The sequence below is a fragment of the Mustela lutreola genome, chromosome 16 (assembly GCF_030435805.1).
Source record: "Mustela lutreola isolate mMusLut2 chromosome 16, mMusLut2.pri, whole genome shotgun sequence".
Taxonomy (NCBI): Eukaryota; Metazoa; Chordata; class Mammalia; order Carnivora; family Mustelidae; genus Mustela; species Mustela lutreola.
Genome location: NC_081305.1, coordinates 55,127,430 through 55,149,114, shown reverse-complemented (window position 1 = coordinate 55,149,114; position 21,685 = coordinate 55,127,430). Strand labels below are relative to the sequence as shown.

The following is a 21,685-nucleotide window of genomic DNA, read 5'->3' as shown; positions in this document are numbered from 1 at the left end:
CTAGTAGTGGAGTCAAGTGTGGAACCAGAGCGAGATGCTGTGTGTGGGTCAGGGGAATAGCTCAGCAGGAGAACAAATCCCTTTCATATAATGACCTAATCCTACTTGTAATAAGAACGCAGAAGAGGGGTGCCTGGGTGGTTCAGTAGGTTAAGCATCTGCCTTGGGCTGGGGTGATGACTCCAGGTCCTAGGATTGAGGCCCATGTTGGGCTCCCTGGTCAGCGGGGAGCCTGCTTCTCTTTCTCCCTCTGCTGCTCCCCCTGCTTGTGCTCTCTGTCAAATAAATAAAATCTAAAACAAAAACCCCAAAAAACGCAGAGGAAAAGTGAAGTGAACTGGCCAGCAGCAGTCATGGAGATGCCCTGCCTTCTCCGTACAGAATTGTGATGAACTCTGAAGCAAGGTTGGGCACGGCATCAACCCTCCCTCAAGAAAAGGGATCTAACAAGGCCAGAATAAACCAGCTACTTACAGGAACAGGTACCCCTAGGGCCCTATCTTCTGCATCTGCTGCTCCTTGGTCTTGCCCTTAATGTTCAACCATGACTTCACATGGAGCTCCCCATGGCCATCCGACCTAGCATCCTGGTCCCCCCACCCCGCTCCCCTCCATCCACGTCCTCCCCAGAACCTCAGAATGTGAGTTATTTGGAAACAGAGTCATCACAGATGTAACTGGTTCAGATGAGGTCCTACCGTGGTAGGGTGCATGATGCCTCCAATAGGACTGGTGTATTTACAACAAGAAAAAGAAACACAGAGGGGCACCTGGGTGGCTCAGTTGGTTAAGCGACTGCCTTCAGCTCAGGCCAAGATCCTGGAGTCCCAGGATTGAGTCCCAACATCAGGCTCCCAGCTCCATGAGGAGTCTGCTTCTCCCTCTGACCCTCTCCCTTCTCATGCTCTCTCTCAAATAAATAAACAAAAATTTTAAAAAGAAAGAAACACAGAGACAGACATGTGGGGAGACACACCACGTGAAGACAGAATCAGGGAGGGCAGTGCTGATGCCATGAGCCAGGGCTTGCTGGCAACCACCAGAGGCAGGAAGGGGCGAAGAGGGATCCTACCCTGGAGCCTTCAGAGGGACCACGGCCCTGTCCCCACCGTGATTCCAGACTTCCAGCTTCCAGAATGGAGAGAGAATACATTTCTATTGACTTAACCCCCACAGTGGATGGTCCTTTGCAAGAATTTCTAAGAACATTTGTATACTGAGAAAGGGAAAATGAGATCCTGGCCAGGTGGTGCTCTTCTCTTGTGGGACAGAAACAATCTCTCAGAACACAAACCACAGTCACGGTCACTCTTTGGCCTTAATAAGGTAAGACAAAACAAACAAACAAGTGTATTTCATAATTTTCTCTAAGTGCAGACAACAAACAGTCATTGTACAAACCCTGAAGGTACAAATATCCCTCTCTCCTGGCTAATAGGAGTGACCTCGGATTTGTTGTTGTTAAAGATTTTATTTATTTATTTGACAGAGGGCAACACAGCGAGAGAGGGAACACAAGTAGGGAGAGTGGGAGAGGGAGAAGCAGGCTTCCTGCTGAGCAGGGAGCCTGATGTGGGGCTGGATACCATGACCTTAAGATCATGACCTGAGCGGAAGGCAGATGCTTTACCGACTGAGCCACCCAGGCACTCCTCCTTCCTTATTTTAAAGAGTCCTGAATAGAAGGAGGGAAGAGCAGTGGGACCACTCTGTGGGCACTGCCGTTTGTGGTAGGCTAGGAAAAATGCCCCCCAAAGATACTCAGGTCCTAATTCCCGGAACCCGTAAATGTTGATTTTTTTTTTTAAAGATTTTATTTATTTATTTGACAGAGAGAAATTACAAGTACACTGAGAGGCAGGCAGAGAGAGAGAGAGAGAAGGAAGCAGGCTCCCTGCTGAGCAGAGAGCCCGATGCGGGACTCGATCCCAGGACCCTGAGATCATGACCTGAGCCGAAGGCAGCGGCTTAACCCACTGAGCCACCCAGGCGCCCCTGTAAATGTTGATTTTTAGATGACAAAAAGGATTTTGCCAATGGGATTAAATTGAGCATTCTGAGGTGGGGAGATTACCCTGGGTGATCCTGGTAGGCCCCGAATGTAACTCCAAACACTTTTTTAAAAATCCCATTTTTAAACATCATTTGTTTTAGGCATAATGGTCAATGATTCATCAGTCGCATATAACACCCAGTGCCATTACAGCATGTGCCCTCCTTAGTGCCCATCCCCCACCCCAGGCATTCTTATAAGAGGGAAGCAAAGGGAGACTGGGACACAGAAGCGAAGGCCAGGGGACAGAAATGCAGCTCAAAGCAGAGTCCGAGAGAGAAGATGCCACACGGCTGGCTTTGAAGATGGAGGTGGGGGCCACGAGGCACGGAATGCAGTTCTACAAGCCAGGAGATGGATATTCTCCCGAAGCCTCTCGAGGGCCAGGGGGGTTAAACTTAAAGTCATGGCTAACACAAGACACATGTATTTACTTACAGTTCTAGAGTCCAAGAGTGAGTCTCACGATGCTGAAGTTAAGGTATTGGTAGGGTTGGTTCCTTCTAGAGGTTCTGGGGAGAATCTGTCCCTAGCTTCCAAGGTTCCTGGTGGCCGCCAGCATTCCTGGACTGACTATCTCTACAATCTTTCTTCTGCTGTCACATACCCTCCTGTCTATTCTGCTGTCAGATCTCCCTCTGCCTTCTTCTTACAAATTTGGGATTGAAGGACCCCAGGTCAGAACTATAGTATAGCCTATAAGTTTTAACATTCTTTTTATAACCAGCTTATGCTAACTAAGAAACTGTGGCCAGCTGACCATAGATAAGGGAGTCAGCAAGCAGCATAACAGGATAACGAATAGCAAAAATCTGTGTTTAACCCAGCTGTTTCTGGCTTCTGTATAATAATGCTTCTAATGCTTTGCTAAGAAATGAAAAATTGCTTAAACCCTCGTTCGCTGTGTAATCAAATAAAGTTATACCCTTCCCCTGTTAAGAATTTCCCCTACTACTAAGTAAAATTGATAAGGGTTGCCTCCCGTACCAAGGCCGGAGACGTACGGTTCGGCACATATACAGATAAAGGTTAGAAACGTGCAATTCAACACGTACCCTCTACTGTACACTACCTGAACGGTGACTGGCCAGAATGTATGGTTGGTTTTAAAGGATTGGCTACCTATGTGTAGGCCTTCCTGTAATGCTTTGAAATTACTGGCTAGAAAAGTGAGGGCTCTGATGTAATGGACTGTAAAATTCTATATTAAGGCATTCCTGAAACAGATCGGGGCTCTCAGGCACTGACCCATCCTGGTCAAGTGTCCCTGGGAGTCCGAGCATGCCCGAATAAAATCCTCTTGCTTATTGCATCCAGTGGTCTGTGAGTGCGTCCTTGGGTGCGGGTCCTCTAGGGTCTTTCATTTGGAGGTTCCACCGAGATCCACCGTGGACCCCAGCCCAACGACCACCGGTCCCACCGGGAGGTAAGCTGGCCGGCCATTGTCTCTGTCTGTTGTCTTGTCTGCTGCCTTGTCTGCCTGCTTCTTGTTTGTGTCTCGTTCAGTGTTCGGTATCGGAATTGTGCTATTACGCGTAACAGACCGGTGTTCGGTTCGGGGCAGCTTGAGAAGGAGTTGACGGACTCAGACTTCTCCCCTGCCACCCTGGGAGACGTCCCAGGGATTCGGGGAGCCCGATTTTTCGGTGCTCCAAGCGTATTCGAGGGATACGTTCAATTTTTGGCCGAGGGAACAGCTTCTGCTTTCCCCCGACCGTCGGAATCGGTTTCGGTTTGGCGCCAAAGCCGCAAGGCACGTCTTGTGACCGGTCTGTTTGTCTTGTTCAGTGTTGTGGCTATTTGTTTCTTGCTTTATTCAGAATCTAAAATGGGACAATACGTTTAAGCCTTCTTCTAGTAAACCCAGGTCGCTGGGCCATCCCTAGCAAAGGGGACTCTAACCTTATTTCTGTTTCTCCTGATAGATGTGGGAACTTCTCCCTCACTCACTTCCCATGTTAATGGCTATAACTGGAGCCAACTGGGGTTGGTCTAACTCGAGACAGAGACTATAAGGAATATTCCCAAGCAGCTGCCGAAACTCTCTTTGTTTCGGGGAAGTTTCCCTGTGTTCTCTGGCCTGACTTGGACTGCTTAACCCCTCCCCCCTTGCTGGTGGGAAAGCATGGCGTCTGCTCCTCTGTTGGGGCTTAGGAGCTCCAAAACTGGGAATCCTTTCTCTGTCTCCTGGCAGCACTTTGTTTCTTCTGTTTCCCTCTTCTCCTATTTCTGTACCAACGTGTATGCAGCCTGCATGACTGGCCTCTAGATCATGCACCACAGCTCCTTCTCTCTTCACTGTCAAGGAGCAAGAACAACACCCCCTGTGATGAAGTCCCAGAACCTAAGTCAGGTTCAGTGGGGTGAGGAGGTTCGGAGCCGACGACTAAAGAAAGAATTCTTAAGACGTCATTGTTGCAAAATGGTGGTTTATTAAAGCACGGGGACAGGGCCCGTGGGCAGGCGGAGATACGGCTGCCCCGGGTTGTGAGGGGTGGTTGGTTATATACGCAGGAGTTGGGTAGGTGAGGACAAAGGGTTATTGGGGCAAAGAATACTATCAGGATATTGAAGGCTTAGTTACTATTAAGTAAAGACAATTGAGAGTCTCCTGGTGGAATGTTACATTCCTGCCATCAAACATCCTTGTTATTGAGATTTAGGTTTAGAAGAAATTTAACTTTATTTGCTTTTCCTTCTACCTCCGCCTCCTTCGGTTTTTAAGGAGGGGAGGGTGACATTAGGCTTGAGAAACTGAGTTCTGTGTCTTTGGAATTTGGGCTATTGATAAGGTAACTTCTTTGTTTGTAAATCTCAAGGATATTTGCAAACCAAGGGAGACTCCTGTCTTGTAGAATTGTGATCTTAGCAAGTTAACTATTTATCATTTTATGGCAGTCAGGGGTGCCTGAGGAATGCTACACCTATGGAGGGGAGCGGATGGAAGGGGGGGGGTGCAAGGCGCCAGCTCTTGCTTTGTCCTCAGCCAGCCTCCTGCTCCCTCATCACCTGGACCTAACACCTCCCCACTCCAGATCTTCCCACGCATGTCTCAGGCAAACATTCAAAGTGGAGTGGGTCCAAGTGGAACGTAAATCAGTGTTGGAACTAAGTTAAGTCTGTTGGTTTAATTAAGATGAGACCTGTCTTTTAAGTTATCAGCAGTAAATGTGAAACTTCGAAGTTACTGAAGGTCAAATAAGCTTATATTATTAAAATTTGTTAGCAAAGAAATAACTAAACTGATGGTTAATTGTCTGTCTCAAAGTTCTAATGGGTAATTGCTGAAGTAACTTTCATAAATTTGCCACCTGAAGAATTCTGTTGTAGCAGTTCACAATTGGTTAATAACTAAAGGTGTTTCTAAGAATACAAAGTTCTGCTTAGTGTAACTAAGGCTGATGGAAATAAAAGGAAACTCTGCATGTAGGAAAGTAGGAGATATGTAAGAAAGATTTAAGGAAGGTAATTTTGTCCTAAATGAGATGGTTGTTTGGAAGGAAATGGCTTGGGACAAAACCTGAATGCAAAGGAAAGTTATAAAAGGTTTGTGAACGGAAATCTTCACAAAAGAAATTTTAGATATGGTCAGGACAGACTAAAAAAGAAAGAAAAACAGCCTCCAAGGTAATTTAGCACTCTCCTGACCTGCCTCCACATAGATTATACTTCCAAGTATAAGGGCCATTTGGCCTTGAGAGATTAAGGAAACAGCCCAACCTTGAGGGACTGCGAAAACACCCTGTTACCATCCTCCATTGCCTGTAACCATAGAAACTCATTCTAATCTGTAAAGAATGAAAGGGGAGACTGATCACCTCCCATTAGCCAGAGATGCCCCAAAGGGGAGAGTATCCAACCTGTTTGAATCTGAAGAGTGCCTGACTGTATGAATGTGTCTGTATGGCTCCACCACTTCGGCTACGGAGTCTGAGTGGGCTGCACCTTGAGTCTCGCGGGGCGTCATATGGCATAACGGTCATCTACTCCACGGAGTAGCCTGGTCGGGGGTTTATACGGACAGACCTTAGCTAAGACGATCCTAAATTCCCATGAGGGATGGGAACAAGACAGCAGGGGAAAGATACCCCTCCCTTGTCTGCGACATCATTCATGATAGAAGGGAAACCCAGAAAACTCCTATCTTAAGACTGCACACTTAGAAGTAAAATAAAAAAAAGGGAAAGACACTGGTATAAAAAGCTGGTTTTCTTTCTGTTTAAAAGGGGCAAAGTTTTCTTAGCTAATTGATCTGTTAAAAAGTGTAAATGGTTTTCTCTTTGCCTGCCTGGAAAATTCAGTTCCTATATTTTGTTTTATCAGGTGTTTAACATCCCTAATTATATTTAGGCATGTGTTTTTAAACTTTCTAAGGTTTTAGCAATTGTTGACAAGATTTAAACCAATGATAAACCTTGGGTTACGTTTGGGAAAATGCTATAACTATTCTAGAGATTCTATGCATTTCCTAAAGTTTTAATGTTTTGAGAGATCATCGCTTGATATTGTAATTATGAGAATGTTATATGTCACAGAAATTGTAACCTGATTTTCTTGCAGCTAAATTGTAAACTCCCATGTCTCTTTAGCTCTAACCATATCCATTCTGAGTTTTTGTCATTTATAATTGTTTTAATTCTCTTATAAAATGAGTTTTATCTTCAAGGAGATTCCTATAAAGGACTTTCAGGACAAATACAGATATTTGATATACTTGAAAATCCTAAAACTGAAATGGGTAAGAATTTCCAAAACTGACTAAAGCCGCATTCACCAGATTTAATAATATGGAACTAAATGAACTAAAAAAATTATAGTGTTGTGTCTCTTAATGTTTTGTCTTGTTTTAGACATTGCTAGTTCTCTAATGTTTGCTCTTCCAGACTAGGGATACTTTTTCTTAAGTTATCTGTAACTTACAGAGATGTAAAAGTGCTCAAGGCATTCAAATTTTCTCTCTATCTGAACCCTCTGAAACCAAAAGGTCTCAGTAAGTATTCATTCTTCCATGGCAATCAGTCATTTGCATAAGTTCAATAAGAATCTGTTCTCCTTTAACAGGACACCATTGAGAACTGGTTATTTTACCAAGGCTTTGACTGGGATGTCATATTTGAAAAGACTCAGATATGACCAAACAGTTTAAAGGAACTAAGGTTGACTTTATGAAACCTGGAGCCATAAAGCCCCTTGGGACTGACTGTTGGCCTGATACCTTGCTTACAGAGTTCCCGGCAGCCTCACCAGGTGAGTAAAGAATGTCACTCTTTGGTAGGTGCGGAAACTCAGAAGAGGAACTCGCCCAAATCAACAGGTATTGCAGGCATGCCTGATGGCAAGTACAGGGCTTGGCTTCTGGCTTGGAGAGGCTACTAAAAGTTCAACCTAGAGATTCCTTATAAAAAGTTCCAGCAAAGCAGATGCTAAAAGATCTATTGATCACGCTCACTGTTCTTGCTGAGCTTATGTAAATAATGGGCCAAGTTTGTCAAAACTGGACTTGTTTCACAAGTGAATTAGTCCTGATTTGGCTATCTCTGTAAATGAGGGTTATTTTAGAGAGAAAAATTGTTTTAGTAACACACCTTTATGGATGTTAAATTCTAAATTTAATTGTCTTTAAATGTTTACCTAAGCTAAACAATTTAAAATAAACTTCAGAGAAGTTGTACAATAGCTTCTTTAGTTGACCTTACTGTTTTGTGGGGATATTAGCAGACCCCACGACACATAATGAAACAACTGGAATAATGAAATTGCCTAAAAGCCAGCATACCGCACTCCATAGGATTAACTATGGACTTGTGAAGACAATGGATAACCCCACTTTGTTTATGAGTGGATTGTATAATGCATGGGGGACTCCCCTTATCTCTTGACAAGTTTTCTCACCTGCCAGTGATCCTCTGTAATCAGGATATTGTTAAGGCTGGACCACTCAAAGGTCGTCTTATTGGTTTCATCCCTTAGTCATATTTATCCTAGAGGCCACCTCTGTTGAGGTGCGATTACAAACAGATGCTTTAGCTAAGCATAGAACAGCCCTCATAAAAGGAGCCTCAAAGCTCACTATGGGACAGTCCCTGACTGTAATGATGTCACATCAGATCCAGATTTGTCTTAGTAGCCAAATTGTCAAAGCCTAAGAATTAACATTTATACTGACTCCAAATATGCCTTTCTGGTACTACATGCCCAGGGAGCTATTTGGAAGGAAAGGGGATGCTATCAAGCCATAACTCCCCAATCAAATATGGGTCTAAGTTACAAAACCCTCCTTATCACTATACTAAGGATGGCCTTAGATGTCCTGACAGCAGCCCAGGGTGGCACATGTGCAATTATCAAGACAGAATGTTGTGTGTACATCCCAGACTATCACAAAAATGTCACAGGACTAATAAAATATATGAATACCCAAATTAAGGCCCTACAAGATCCTTCTCTCTCTCTCAGTGAATGGTTAAGTTCCTGGTTTGAAGGAGGACTATGGCCAAATCTCCTTCTCGGGCTTTTCATTCTTATCGCCTTATTAACCTTAATATGTTGCTTTGTTCAGTGTTTCTCTATTTGGTGCCGAGACTCCATTGCTGCAATGACTTCACCACGAAAGACGATCCTTGTCGCGCGCGAGGACGCCTCTTCACTGTCAGCGCTGGATTCAGCTGCCTCCACCTTTCGTAACTCCCTTATACATTCCTACCCTGATCAATATTGACCTCAGTAGGTAGGGACAGCTCTATGCCCCTATTCAGCAGGAAGAAGTTACAGAAGATGAGACCTTCCACCTTCAACCACCTTAAAGATTTAAGAGTCAAAATTGTTCAGGGGGAATGATGAGGGAGCAGGAGGCTGGCTGAGGATGGAGAAGGGGCTGATGCCTTGCACCTCCTCTCCACCCACTCCCCTTGGTAATATATGTGACATTCCACAGGCACCCCTGACCGCCTTAAAAAAGAATGTTGCTTTTATGCAGATCAAACTGGAGTAGTCAGAGAAACTATGGATAAACTCAGAGAAAGACTTGCTCAAAGAAAAAGGGATTTTCAGTCCCAGCAGGGATAGTTCGAAAACTGGTTCAACAGATCGCCTTGGCTTACTACTTTGTTGTCATCTATAAGGGGCCCTCTCATCATTCTGTTATTAACTCTAACTTTTGGTCCTTGTGTCTTAAACAGGTTAGTACAATTCATTAAAGATCGCCTGTCTGTTGTTCAGACTATGGTCTTGACTCAGCAATACCAACTACTTAAACAAGTAGAGTCCCAAAAGGACTCAATTGAAGAACAAAACAGATGGATATAAGATTATATCCATGTTAAAGAAAAAGGGGGGAATGAAGGACCCCAGGTCAGAACTATAGTATAGCCTATAAGTTTTAACATTCTTTTTATAACCAGCTTATGCTAACTAAGAAACTGTGGCCAGCTGACCATAGATAAGGGAGTCAGCAAGCAGCATAACAGGATAACGAATAGCAAAAATCTGTGTTTAACCCAGCTGTTTCTGGCTTCTGTATAATAATGCTTCTAATGCTTTGCTAAGAAATGAAAAATTGCTTAAACCCTCGTTCGCTGTGTAATCAAATAAAGTTATACCCTTCCCCTGTTAAGAATTTCCCCTACTACTAAGTAAAATTGATAAGGGTTGCCTCCCGTACCAAGGCCGGAGACGTACGGTTCGGTACATATACAGATAAAGGTTAGAAACATGCAATTCAACACGTACCCTCTACTGTACACTACCTGAACGGTGACTGGCCAGAATGTATGGTTGGTTTTAAAGGATTGGCTACCTATGTGTAGGCCTTCCTGTAATGCTTTGAAATTACTGGCTAGAAAAGTGAGGGCTCTGATGTAATGGACTGTAAAATTCTATATTAAGGCATTCCTGAAACAGATCGGGGCTCTCAGGCACTGACCCATCCTGGTCAAGTGTCCCTGGGAGTCCGAGCATGCCCGAATAAAATCCTCTTGCTTATTGCATCCAGTGGTCTGTGAGTGCGTCCTTGGGTGCGGGTCCTCTAGGGTCTTTCAGGATCACCTTTGGGTTCCCCGTGGATGATCTTTCCATCCCAGGATCTTTTAGGTCCTGGTACCTGCAGAGTCCCCTTTGCCTTGCAAACTTGCATATTCCCAGCCTCTGGGGATTAGGATGTGGATGTCTTTGGGGGCCACCATTCTCTTAAATACACTGCCTTCTTGAATCTCCACCTGGGATCTGGCATTTTCTCTGATTCTGTCTGTGAGAGGGGAGAGAAAGAAACACTCTCTCACCCCACCCCTTCGCCATCCGCTTCATCTCTCCCTGGGGCAAAGTCACATCCAGTAGTCCCCAGAAATCTGGCCTCTGTGCTGTTCTGAGCCAGGCCTCAGCCCCCAGGAAACACAGCCGACAGTGGGAGGAGTCTCGGGAAGTCACGCACTGAACCCACCTGCAGGGCCCTAGCTGATGATGTATTGGAGCTCAATTGGTGAATTCACTTTCATGCCCTGACCCCACCTGGGGCAGCTCCAGGATTCCAGAGTTCAAGGGCTGTGAGGGGCTCAGGATTTGGCTCCCCCCGGTCCAGCTTGGCCTGACAGGGATTTTCAGGTGCAGAGGGACCCCTTCCAAGACTGGAAGAAATGCATCTCGTGTGCAGAACGAGCCAGAAGCTGGCGGCAGTCATGACTAGGCTTCCCTAATGAGTGAGCAGGCTCTGTGGGACCACGCTATATTTTCACTTTTAGAAGCACAATTTTCCTGCTTTTAGACACTTTAATGAGGCTCCCTTTGCCCCGGAATTAATGACCCAAATCCCTAATATGGTTCCCAAGATATACATGGTCTCTCTCAATATTAGCTTCTGAGGTTGGTTTCAAATACCCCAGCATGGGACGCCTGGGTGGCTTAGTCATTGAGCATCTGCCTTTGACTCAGGTCATGATCCCAGAGTCCTGAGATGGAGCCCCCTGTCAGGCTCCCTGCTCAGCAGGGAGTCTGCTTCTCCCTCTGCCCCTCCTCCCTGCTCTTTCGCTCTCTCTCAAATAAATAAATAAATTATCTTTTTTTTTAAGATTTTATTTATTTATTCGACAGACAGAAATCACAAGTAGGCAGAGAGGCAGGCAGAGAGAGCAGGGGAAGCAGGCTCCCTGCTGAGCAGAGAGCCCGATGCGGGTCTCGATCCCAGAACCCTGGGACCATGACCCGAGCTGAAGGCAGAAGCTTTAACCCACTGAGCCACCCAGGCGCCCCAAATAAATAAATAATCTTTAAAAAAGAAAAAAGCCCAATATCAAAGAGTGTGACAATTACACACATAGGCATCCTCACCCTCTATGGACACACGAATACAAAATACACTCACAGACACAGACTCTTGAGTCCCCAGAGGCTCTCCACCTTCCTGTTTCAGGAAGGGTGGCCTCCTCTGTATCTAGGCAACCAGACCCAGTTGTCAGGCCAAGGAGACCTCGAGGCAATGAGGTCTCCCGAAGAAGAGAACGAATTAGGGCTTCTTTCTTCCCGACGACACTGCTTGGCATTGGGTCACTCCTCGGTCCTCGGCACCCACAACGTGTCAATGCTATGTGGTCCTGGGTCCCCGGAATCCTACTGGTGGCTTACCCCCCGCCCTTTGCTCTTTCTGGTCATCTACTAGAAAAGCAAGGAAGCACTTACTTGATTTGAAAGAAGGGAAGTTGGAGGAGCCCATCTTGCAATTCTGCAGAAATAAAAAAACTGACTCAAACCAAGAAAAGGCGGAGTGACTGAACTGGAGACAGAGGTCCCCGTGTCCCCAATCCACAGAGCCGCTCCCCACCCCGGGGGGGCCTCTTCAGGGCTGCTGTCCACAGGGCCCAGATAAGGTTGTGGACCATACAGTAGCAATGGCAACCAGAGGGATGGGCAGGGGACACAATGACCTTGGATCCACACGCCACGGGTTGAATGCTGTGCCAGTGTCTCTCTGGTACTTCCTGAGACCATTTAGTTAAAAGTGACAAGTCCCCTCATGTTTGAGGGACAAGTGGTTGATGAATTAGGTGAGGAACCGGTTCCATATGCAAAGGAACTGAAGCTTTCTCTATGCGGTTTCGTATTAGGGCTTGTCCCATTTGTGAACTCAGCAATCTGCCTGGTCACCCACCCACTTCCCGGCGGGGACGAGCGAGGCGCTGGGTCTCGCTAGGAGCAGAGCACCGCGGGGCCACCAGGGGGCGCGCCGAGCCGCCCTCTGCGGACACGCGGATCCAGGACGCCGGGCGCGGCCTCCCGCTGGCTTCCCGATCAGACCACGGAGCGGGTAGACAGTCTGTTCTAGGGTGTGGTGTGGGCGGAGTAGACCACCCTGAGGTTCGAAGATTCCTAGAAGGACCTGAAGAACAATTCCTGTTGTTGGGATCATGACCGGAGCCTGCGCTTAACCAACTGAGCCACCCAGGCGCCCCTGTAGGCGGCAGTTTTAATAAGCAAAGGGAACTTTTGTTGGAGCTTGTCTTGGGCTGCGGCAAGATGGGTGGGCCGTGCACCTGTCCTTCCAAATCTTGAAGTTTGTATACGGGGAGGCCTTAACTGGGTTCAGTCACCTACACGGTACAGGTGTGCTCAAGGCTGTGTGTTCTCGGAGCAGCCTCTGGGAGCAGGAAAGGTGTGACCCTCAGGCTTGACTGGGGGCGGGGGTGGGCAGTGTAGACATTTACAGGCGTATGGGGCTCCCACCTCTCAGCAAAGCTCAGACCCTCTCTGTGCCCAGGTGGGGCTTGGGGGTGGGAGTGGGGCTGAGAACCTGCCCTGGGGGTGAGAGGTGGGGGTGGGTGGGAGAAGCTTGTGATCCAAGGTTCCAGTTTCCCCCTCCGGAGCTCCTCATCCCATGAGACTTCACTTACAAAACACAAATTCAAATCTAGCGGCGCTTGGGTGGCTTAGTCAGTCAAGTGTCCAATTCTTTTTTTTTTTTTTTTTAAAGATTTTATTTATTTATTTGACAGAGATCACAAGCAGGCAGAGAGGCATAGAGGCAGGCAGAGAGAGAGAGGAGGAAGCAGGCTCCCCACCAAGCAGAGAGCCCGATGCGGGACTCGATCTTAGGACCCTGAGATCATGACCTGAGCCGAAGGCAGCGGCTTAACCCACTGAGCCACCCAGGCGCCCCAAGTGTCCAATTCTTGATCTCAGCTCAGGTCTTGACCACAGAGTTGTAAGTTCGAGCCCCAGGTCCTTAAAAAAAAAAAAAAAAAAATCCTTAAAAAAGAAATAAAATTAAGGCTTTCAAGGTGGTGACCCCAAGTGTGAGGCCCTTCTGAGTGCAGGGACTATAGGTCCCTGCCCGGACTTCTCACTGTAGAGTTGGGAGCGTGGGTGGGCTGCAGACACAGCCCCAAGGCTTGTTGGGGAAACTGGGTACTCTTGGGGAGCCAGAGGGCATTGGGTGTTGGGGGGCATGAGGCATGGTGCCTGCGGACAGGAGTCAGGTGGGTCCTGTTCTCCCCTTTGTCCCCAGCCCTTGCAGGGAGTAGGTGGTGCCTGGTGAATGAATGAATGAATGAATGAATGAATTATTCCTGCCCCCAGCACCTCACCTGGAGCCCTTCCTCACCCATTCCCCCTGAAAACCCCACTGCCAGGGCTGCCCTCACCCGAGCCCCATGCCAGGCTCCTTCCCTCTGTAGGCAAGCCCTGGGTCCTTTCTGCCTCTACTTGTTCATCTGGGAAAGGAGAAGTTGGAAGAAGGGATTTGTCAGGACTTCACAGTTCCCTTCCTGAGGTTCCTCTTCGGTTGACGGTCACTACCCTCTTCTTCCCCCAAGAACCTTCCTGTCGGAGCTTCCTTCTGGGACAGACAGGCACGTTCAGACGGACTGAGGACAGCCCCTGGGACCATGGAGATGCTGTTGCTGCTGCCCCTGCTGTGGGCCGGTGAGTGGGCTGAGGGCCAGGGGTCCCCAGGAGCAGGGGGCGGTGCTGGTCCTGACACGGCTGCTGAGCCTTGGTGTCCCTGCAGGATCCGTGCAGGGGGATCCGGGGTATGAGCTCCGGGTGCAGGGCGTAGTGACGGTGCAGGACGGTCTGTGCGTCCACGTGCCCTGTTCCTTCTCCTACCCTGGGCTCGGCGCGAACAACGCTACACATGTTTACGGCTCCTGGTACCGGTTAAAGGATAATCCTAGAGCGGCAGTTCCCATGGCCACAAAGAGCCCAGTCAGAGGGACGAAGAGGAAAGGTCTCCACCTTTCCGGAGATCCTGGGGCGGGTGACTGCTCCCTGAGCATCACGGACGCGCAGAGGCGACACAGTGGAAACTATTACTTTCACCTGTACAGAGGTCTCATGAGACACCGTTACAGAAGTAACAGGCTCACTGTGCGTGTGACAGGTAGGGAAGGTCCCCAAGAGCCAATTACGGGGCGAGGGGTATGTCCTCAAGGGCAGCAGCAGAGCCCCAGCTGCTCATCTTTAATGGGGAGAAGGTAGCACGGTCAGGTCAGGGTTGGGGTGAACCTGACCTGTTTCAGAGGCATACATGGGGGTCCCCTCTGGGGTCCGGACTCTCCTTCTCTCCTCTCTAGCGCTGACACAGACCCCGGATATCCAGGTCAAGGAGCCCCTGGAGTCTGGCCGCCCCAGCCACCTGACATGCTCTGTGCCGGGGGCCTGTGATGGGGCGACGCCCTTCACCATCTCCTGGATGGGGGCTGCCCTCAGAGCCCCGGGACTGGACTTGGAGGCCTCTAACTCCTCGGAGATCCTGCTCACCCCCCACCCACAGGACCACGGCACCAACCTCACCTGTCTGGTGACCTTCCCCAGGGCTGGCGTGAGCACCCAAAGCACCATTACGCTCAATGTCTCCTGTGCGTGCAGGGCCTGGACTTGGGTACCTGCGGGGTGGATCGGGGAGGCTCAGAGGGGCTGCAGGGAGGACACAGGGCTTGTCTGTGTCAGTTCTCATTCCTGTTTCTCCTGGGGATGGATGGCAGGGGAAGGGCCAGTTCCAACCCCGTTCGTCACTGTGTCTCTCTGTTCCAGATGCCCCACAGAACCTGAGCATCACCATCTCCCGAGGAAACTGCACAGGTGGGTCGGGAGGAGGGCCCCCTCCCTAAGGCTGGATGGGAGCACATCCCCCCAGCAGAGCAGAGCCTGGAGCTCGAAGCCAGCCTGGGAGGGCCAGGTTGACACACAGGGAGAGCAAAGCTGGGAGGCACCCCCTCCAGGATCTTTGATTACTATTCATTATATGCAAAGCCTTTTTGTCAAATACAGGCAAGTTACAAAGAATCACCATCCAATGAACACCTTGGTACTCACCACCCCGGTTAAGGTGCCTGGGGCGCCTGACTGGCTCCGTCCGTGGTGCCTGCAAGTCTTGATCTTAGGGTCATGAGTATGAGTCCTGCACTGGGCGCAGAGCCTAAGAAAAAAAGAACAGCAACCCCACCTTTGGAACCCCCTAAAATGTTCCTTCCTAATTTCGGCCCTTTCCATCTGGCCTCAGAGAGAGCCATTACACTGGACACTGTGTCACCATCCTTTCTCTAGGTTTTACTTTATTTTTTATGAAGGTATAATTGATGAATAACTTGCATCTATTTAAATCGTACAAGTTGAGACTTCACAGATGTAGATTCGATATACGTTTACACCGCCAAAGGAGGCACATGATCCAGTTAATTAACACGTCCATGTACCTTCTGTTTTCTTGTAATTTTCCTAAACACGTGTCTGGCATCTTCCACTCAGGACGACATGATCAAGGTTCATCCCTGTTGTAGCGCGGGTCAGAGGTTCACTCTTCGTTAGGTTGAGTATTATTCTGTTGTATGGAGAGACCACTGTCCGGCCGTCCGGCTGTCCGCGGATGGACATTTGGGTTATTTCCACTTTGGGGCTCCTGTCAACAGGGCAGCTCTGAAAATTTCCATACACGGATCTGCTTGACTCTCTGCTTCCACGTCTTTGGGATCTACTCCTGGGAGTGGATTTGCTGGGTCATAGCCCCTTTGATTATTCTGATGGGACGTCACCCCGTGTTCTTGACATTGCTCCATGTTGCTGGTGGCTGTAATTTTTGCCTCTCTTTGTCTGTAGGTATCATGTCAGTTTCACATTCCACTCTTTCTTTTTTTCCTTTAAGATTTTTATTTATTTGACAGAGAGAGGGAAAGAGATTACAAGTAGGCAGGCAGAGAGAGAGGGGGAAGCGGGCTCCCACGGAGCAGGGAGCCTGATGCGGGACTCGATCCCAGGACCCTGGGATCATGATCTGAGCTGAAGGCAGAGGCTTTAACCCACTGATCCACCCAGGTACCCCTCACATTCCACTCTTGATGGGTGCTGGAGCTGTTCACAGGTTTTAGTTTCCATAATAATGCTGCTTCGGATATTTCCCTTGTGAATAGAGGAGCATTTCTCTGGGCTGTACCCCACAAGCTGTGGAGCACCTGATTTCTCAGCGATCTTGTGACAATGCAGATGTGACTCAGGAGGCTCGAGGGACCTCTGGTTCTGCATTTCTACCCAGCTCCTGGAGGGTGCCAGTGCTCTGAGGAACAGGACTATACATTTTATGTCCAGAAGCCAAACCGTGGGGCCTCAGGGAAGTATATTTTCAATGCTCCTAGATAAAGCTGCCTTGAATAGCTCTGGAAGGCCACATGAGAAACTGGCGATCATCATTGCCTTTGAGGAGCATGATTTGTTGCCTGCCTCCCTTGTGAACAGAGGAGCATTTCTCTGGGCTGTACCCCACAATCTGGGGAGTCTGCATGGAAGGGAGACTTCGTTCTGAACTCCCCTTCCTCCTTTGTGAATTTTAGAACACACAGTGTGGTTGCCCTTCTCCTGAGACAAGGGGGGAAGGTGGGGGAAGGAGGCGAAGAGGTAGAGGTCACGTCCTGAAGAGCCTTGAGGGGTCTGGTACTTGAATTTTGGATACTTGTGAGCAAGGGGTGTTCAGCAGTTCGGGATAGAGAGGGGGAAGTGCAGTTAAGGGCACTTGCCTTGGGGCGCCTGGGTGGCTCAGTCAGTTAAGCTTCTGCCTTCGGCTCAGGTCATGATCCGGGGGGTCCTGGGATCAAGCCCCGCATTGGGCTCCCTGCTCAGCAGAGTCTGCTTTTCCCTCTCCTGTTCCCCCTGTCTGTGGTCTCTGTCAACAAATAAACAAATCTTTGAAAAAAATAAAAAAGAGCCCTCGCCTCGAAGCGGTCAGTGTCCATCAATGGATGGATAAGCACAAGATGGTCTGTCCATGCGATGAACTTGATTCTGCATGAACAGGAGCGAGGCCCTGGCAGGCGCCACAAGGCTGGAGAACCTTGGAAATGTCATGCCCTGCAAAACTAGCCAGACTCAAGAGCCCCTGTGGCATGTGATTCTACTTAGGCCATGTTCAGAAGAGACAGATCCACAGGGACAGAAAGTTAGGTTAGGGGTTGTCAGGGGCTGGAGGTTGGGGAGATTAGTAAGGGGGGAGGCAGCTGGGGGGGTGCAGTTTTGGGGGATGATGAAAACATTCTAAAATTGATTGTGGTGAGGGTTACCCCACGACTCTCTGTAAGTGGCGTGTGAATGGAATTGTCTGATACGTAAATCATATCACCATAACGCTGCTTGCAAGACTACGTGTAGAGATCCCTTCCCAACTTAGGAGAAATGGAGGAGGGAGAAAAGGACCAGGGCTTTGAAGCCTCTGGCCTGGACTGAGTGCAAGTGTGCTCTCTCCCTCTCTGCCCCCAGAACTGAAGTACCCAGGGAAGGGCTCAGCTCTTCCAGTCCTGGAAGGGGAGACTCTGCTCCTGGTCTGTGCTGCTGACAGCAACCCTCCCGCCACCCTGAGCTGGGTCCAGGGGAGCCGGACTCTGGGCCCCTCCTGGCGCTGGGAGCAGGGGCTCCTGGAGCTGCCCCGAGTGGAGCTGGGCGACGAGAGCAAATTCACCTGCCAAGCTCAGAACCTGCTGGGCTCCCGGCAGGTCTCCCTGCATCTCTCTGTGGTCTGTGAGTGTGGGAACCCCTGGGGGCAGGCTTCCCGGGACCTGGGGAGCAGCGGCACCGCTGACCCTTCCTCTTTCTCCCGCAGACCCCCCGCGGCTGCTCAGCCCCTCCTGCTCCTGGGAGGGCGAGGGGCTGCACTGTAACTGCTCCTCCCGAGCCCAGCCGGCCCCCACACTGCGCTGGCGGCTGGGGGAGGAGCTGCTGGAGGGGAACCACAGCAACGCCTCCTGGACTGTCATCTCCAGCTCTGCAGGGCCCTGGGCCAACAGCTCCCTGAGGCTCAGTGGGCCACTGGGCTCCGGCCTCAGACTCAGCTGCGAGGCCCGGAATGCACATGGGAAACAGAGCGCCGCTGTCCTGCTGCTCCCAGGTCCAGGAGCTGTGGGGGGGGGGCGGACAGGGGGGCAGAGGTGTAGGAGGAGGGAGTCTGGAACCTAGAAAAGACAGTCTGGGGGTGGGGCTGGGCCAAAAGGGAGTGGGTGAGGGAGAGGAAGGGTGGGGGGCAGAGTCCTGGTGTTCCGCTAGTTGGGGACCAAAGAAGGTGAGAGCCGGAGGAGGGGGCACCAGAGTCCTGGGGCTTGGAGGTGGCTCACTGGCAGCCCCACTCACCTGCAGGGAAGCCGGAGCTTGAGGGAAGATTCGTTCTGGGGGCCATCGCAGGTGCCGGTGTTGCTGGCCTGCTCAGTCTCTGTCCCTGCCTCATCTTCTTCATGTGAGTGTCGCCTCTGGGAGAAAGGGCGAGGGCATGGGGCGGAAGGGGTGTGAGTCCTGGGGTCCCAGGCAGCCCCAGCTGGAGAAGCCCAGATGGTGCCGAGGCTGTGAGAACTGGGGATCCCGGCCATGCCCATTCTCACGGGTGGACAGGCTCTGTACGTCCCCTCCAGTCAGCCTCTTCAGTGGGCATGGCAGTGAGTCAGCAGGGCTGCTGACGGGTCCTGGACCCCCCTTCAGGGTGAAGATCTGCAGGAAACAGGCTCCCTGGCCTGCGGCTGGTGGGACGGATGCCACTCACATGCTGGGTTCTCTCTCCTGGGTGAGTGATGAACCCTCCGTCTGTCAGGATGCTATCTGGGCACCACCCCAGGATGGTCACGGCCACACCCCTCTAGACGACTCAGATGGTCATCATGCCTCAAACAGGTTGTTGTTCCCTGGTCCCCGTGGACTCAATCTCCCAGGCCAGCAACCTGGGAGTCACTCTCCCCTCTGCTTTCTGACTCACCTTGCAGAGCCAAAGACCACCAGCATCTGTCTGTCTTCCTGTGTTCACTTGGACCCTCCCTATCCCCACCTCCTCATCTCTCCCTGGACCCCAGGCCTGTCTTCCCCTCCTTCCTCTCTCTCCTCCCCGACACAGGATGCCAGGGGGTCTCCCCAAAATAACTACAAAATTCAGGGGTCCCCAAACCACTCTCAGCTTCAACAGCTCACCATAAGTCCTCCCAGAACTCACGAGGACCTGTTATACTCGTGGCTAGTTTATTTCAGGGAAGAGAATAGATCACAGCAGCTGAGGGGAGGGCCCCTGGACTCTGCCATGGGGACTTCTGTAAAAGAACCTTCCAGGTGTCTCTCCCCGCGGAGTCCCATAGACAGTGCTGATTTTTCCCAGCACTGGTGTGTGATGAGAGGCAGGGGTGTGGGGTGTGGGCAGGGGGGGCGGTAATGCCACCAGGGAAGCTCACCCTTGCCTTGTGTCCTGGGTTTCTACTGGGGGTCGGTCACGTGAGTATGGAGCACCTGTATGACTGACCTTTGTTACGTGGTCTCCAGCCCCTCTAGAGGTCAAGCTGATACTGTGTGGCCCGAGGTCCCAGGTGAACGGAGATGTTCCCATCAGACAGGGCCTTCCACTGGCTTAGAGCTTCCCTCCCAGGGGCTGGGGCAAAGGGTCAACCCTTTCTTCGGACACACTGGGCCTTTTACCACACAACGTCCTTTGCTTTTAGGGTTCATGTTATAATTTTGTAATTGTGTTTGCCTGAACTTCTGAAATACTGGGTGGTCCCTGAGGGCAGTTCAGCTCTGAACAAATCCCTGTCTTCTCACACCACCCAGCCTAATCCTGAGCATCCTATCACAATTTACTATTAGATAGTTGTCTAATTGACTACTACTAGAATGTCAGCTATCCCCACTGTGAGCTAGCTGGTGTAACGGACGATGTCTGCCCTGTTCCCCCACCAAAGAGCCAGGGCCTGGCAGGGCAGACACTGGGACCAGAGAGACCTGGGTGTTAGTCTTGGCCCTACCAACAACTCAGCGTGTGATTTGGGGGATATTTACTTAGCTTCACTTTCTCCACCTGATAAATGGCGATAACCTTGTCTCCTTAATGGCTTAAGGAATTAAACCATTAAGGAATGAGGGATCTGGGAGCTTGGTAACTGATTACCAAGGGCCAGGCATTACTATTCTCAAATATTTATTGAATGAATGAATGTGGGCGCAGCCAATGTTTGTGGAACGAATGGATGAAAGACTAAGTGCTCAGTTTCCAGGTTTGCTTGTGGATCCTCCTTGCCGTCTGCCAGCTCCCGTTATCCTAACTGGACCTGCTTTTCCCCCCTCCATTCAGGGTTACCAGCCAGAGTATCCGGGAAGCATCCCCTTAGCCTGCCCGCCCCCAGCCGTGGCCCCGCCCACCTTGGAGGAGGAGTCCGAGCTCCATTACGCCTCCCTCACCTTCCACCGGCTAAGGCCCTGGAAGCCTCGGGACCCGGAGGGCTCTAGCACCACCGAGTATTCAGAGATCAAGATCTGCAAGTGACACATCGGGGGGACAACTCCTGAGAGAAGAGTCTTCCATGGAAACAGGTTGCCAACTAGTGAGTGGGAAGCCCCCTGCTGTGGTTATGGGCAGAACGGGCTCAAAATTAAGCCCTGGCGCCAATTACCAGCCTGAGCTCGAGCAAGTCACTTTACTTCCCAGTCGCCCCCTCTGTAAAGTGGATGCAAGAAACCGAACTCATAGGGTTGCTGTGGGGGCGGTGAGGGTGGCAATAAATATGACAGGTCCAACAAGGGGGCAAGGGCAGAGAGCACCTTGGCGGAGCTCTCGCCCCTTCCCAGGGCAGCCCGCCTGGTGTAAGGGTCCGCTCTGAACTGGGACCACTCTGCAGGGATGTTCTAGCTCCAGAGCCCCCCCCCCCCCCGCCCCAGCCCCGGGGCGCTTCCTCAGGAACACTCTGAGCTTGCCTCCTGGGAACCCAACTTGTGTATTTTCACCACAGAGAAAATAATTCGCGGATTTTCTGAAATAAACGACAGGTTATCTAAATTATATACCTCTTCCTTCATATATCCCGGAGGTTTTGGTTCTCACCAGTGTCTTCTTTTTGAATTGGCTTGTAAAATTCCTTGCAGTTTTGGTCTATGTTCCATTAACATTGCAATATTGTGTTGATCTTAGGGGTGCCTGGGTGGCTCAGTGGGTTAAAGCTGCTACCTTCAGCTCAGGTCATGATCCCATCGAGCCCCGCATCGGGCTCTCTGCTCAGCAGGGAGCCTGCTTCCCTTCCTCTCTCTCTGCCTGCCTCTCTGCCTACTTGTGATCTCTGTCTGTCCAATAAATAAAATCTTTAAAAAAAAATATTGTGTTGATCTTAAAATAAAAACTGCCAGCTCCTTTACCAGCAAAAATGGATTTACTGG

At 50.0% G+C, this 21,685-nt stretch overlaps 1 protein-coding gene across 1 annotated transcript; it reads left to right on the top strand.

Moving 5' to 3' along the window:
• The first annotated feature begins 12,253 nt into the window (after positions 1-12,253).
• On the top strand, positions 12,254-21,314 carry LOC131817554 (sialic acid-binding Ig-like lectin 5). The gene is made up of 10 exons (XM_059151055.1): positions 12,254-12,344; positions 13,849-13,957; positions 14,043-14,414; positions 14,608-14,892; positions 15,068-15,115; positions 17,777-18,034; positions 18,117-18,401; positions 18,647-18,743; positions 18,983-19,064; positions 20,610-21,314. The coding sequence occupies exons 2-10, from the start codon at positions 13,921-13,923 to the stop codon at positions 20,799-20,801; spliced, it is 1,656 nt and encodes a 551-aa protein (XP_059007038.1). The 5' UTR covers positions 12,254-12,344; positions 13,849-13,920; the 3' UTR covers positions 20,802-21,314.
• Positions 21,315-21,685: the final 371 nt, after the last annotated feature.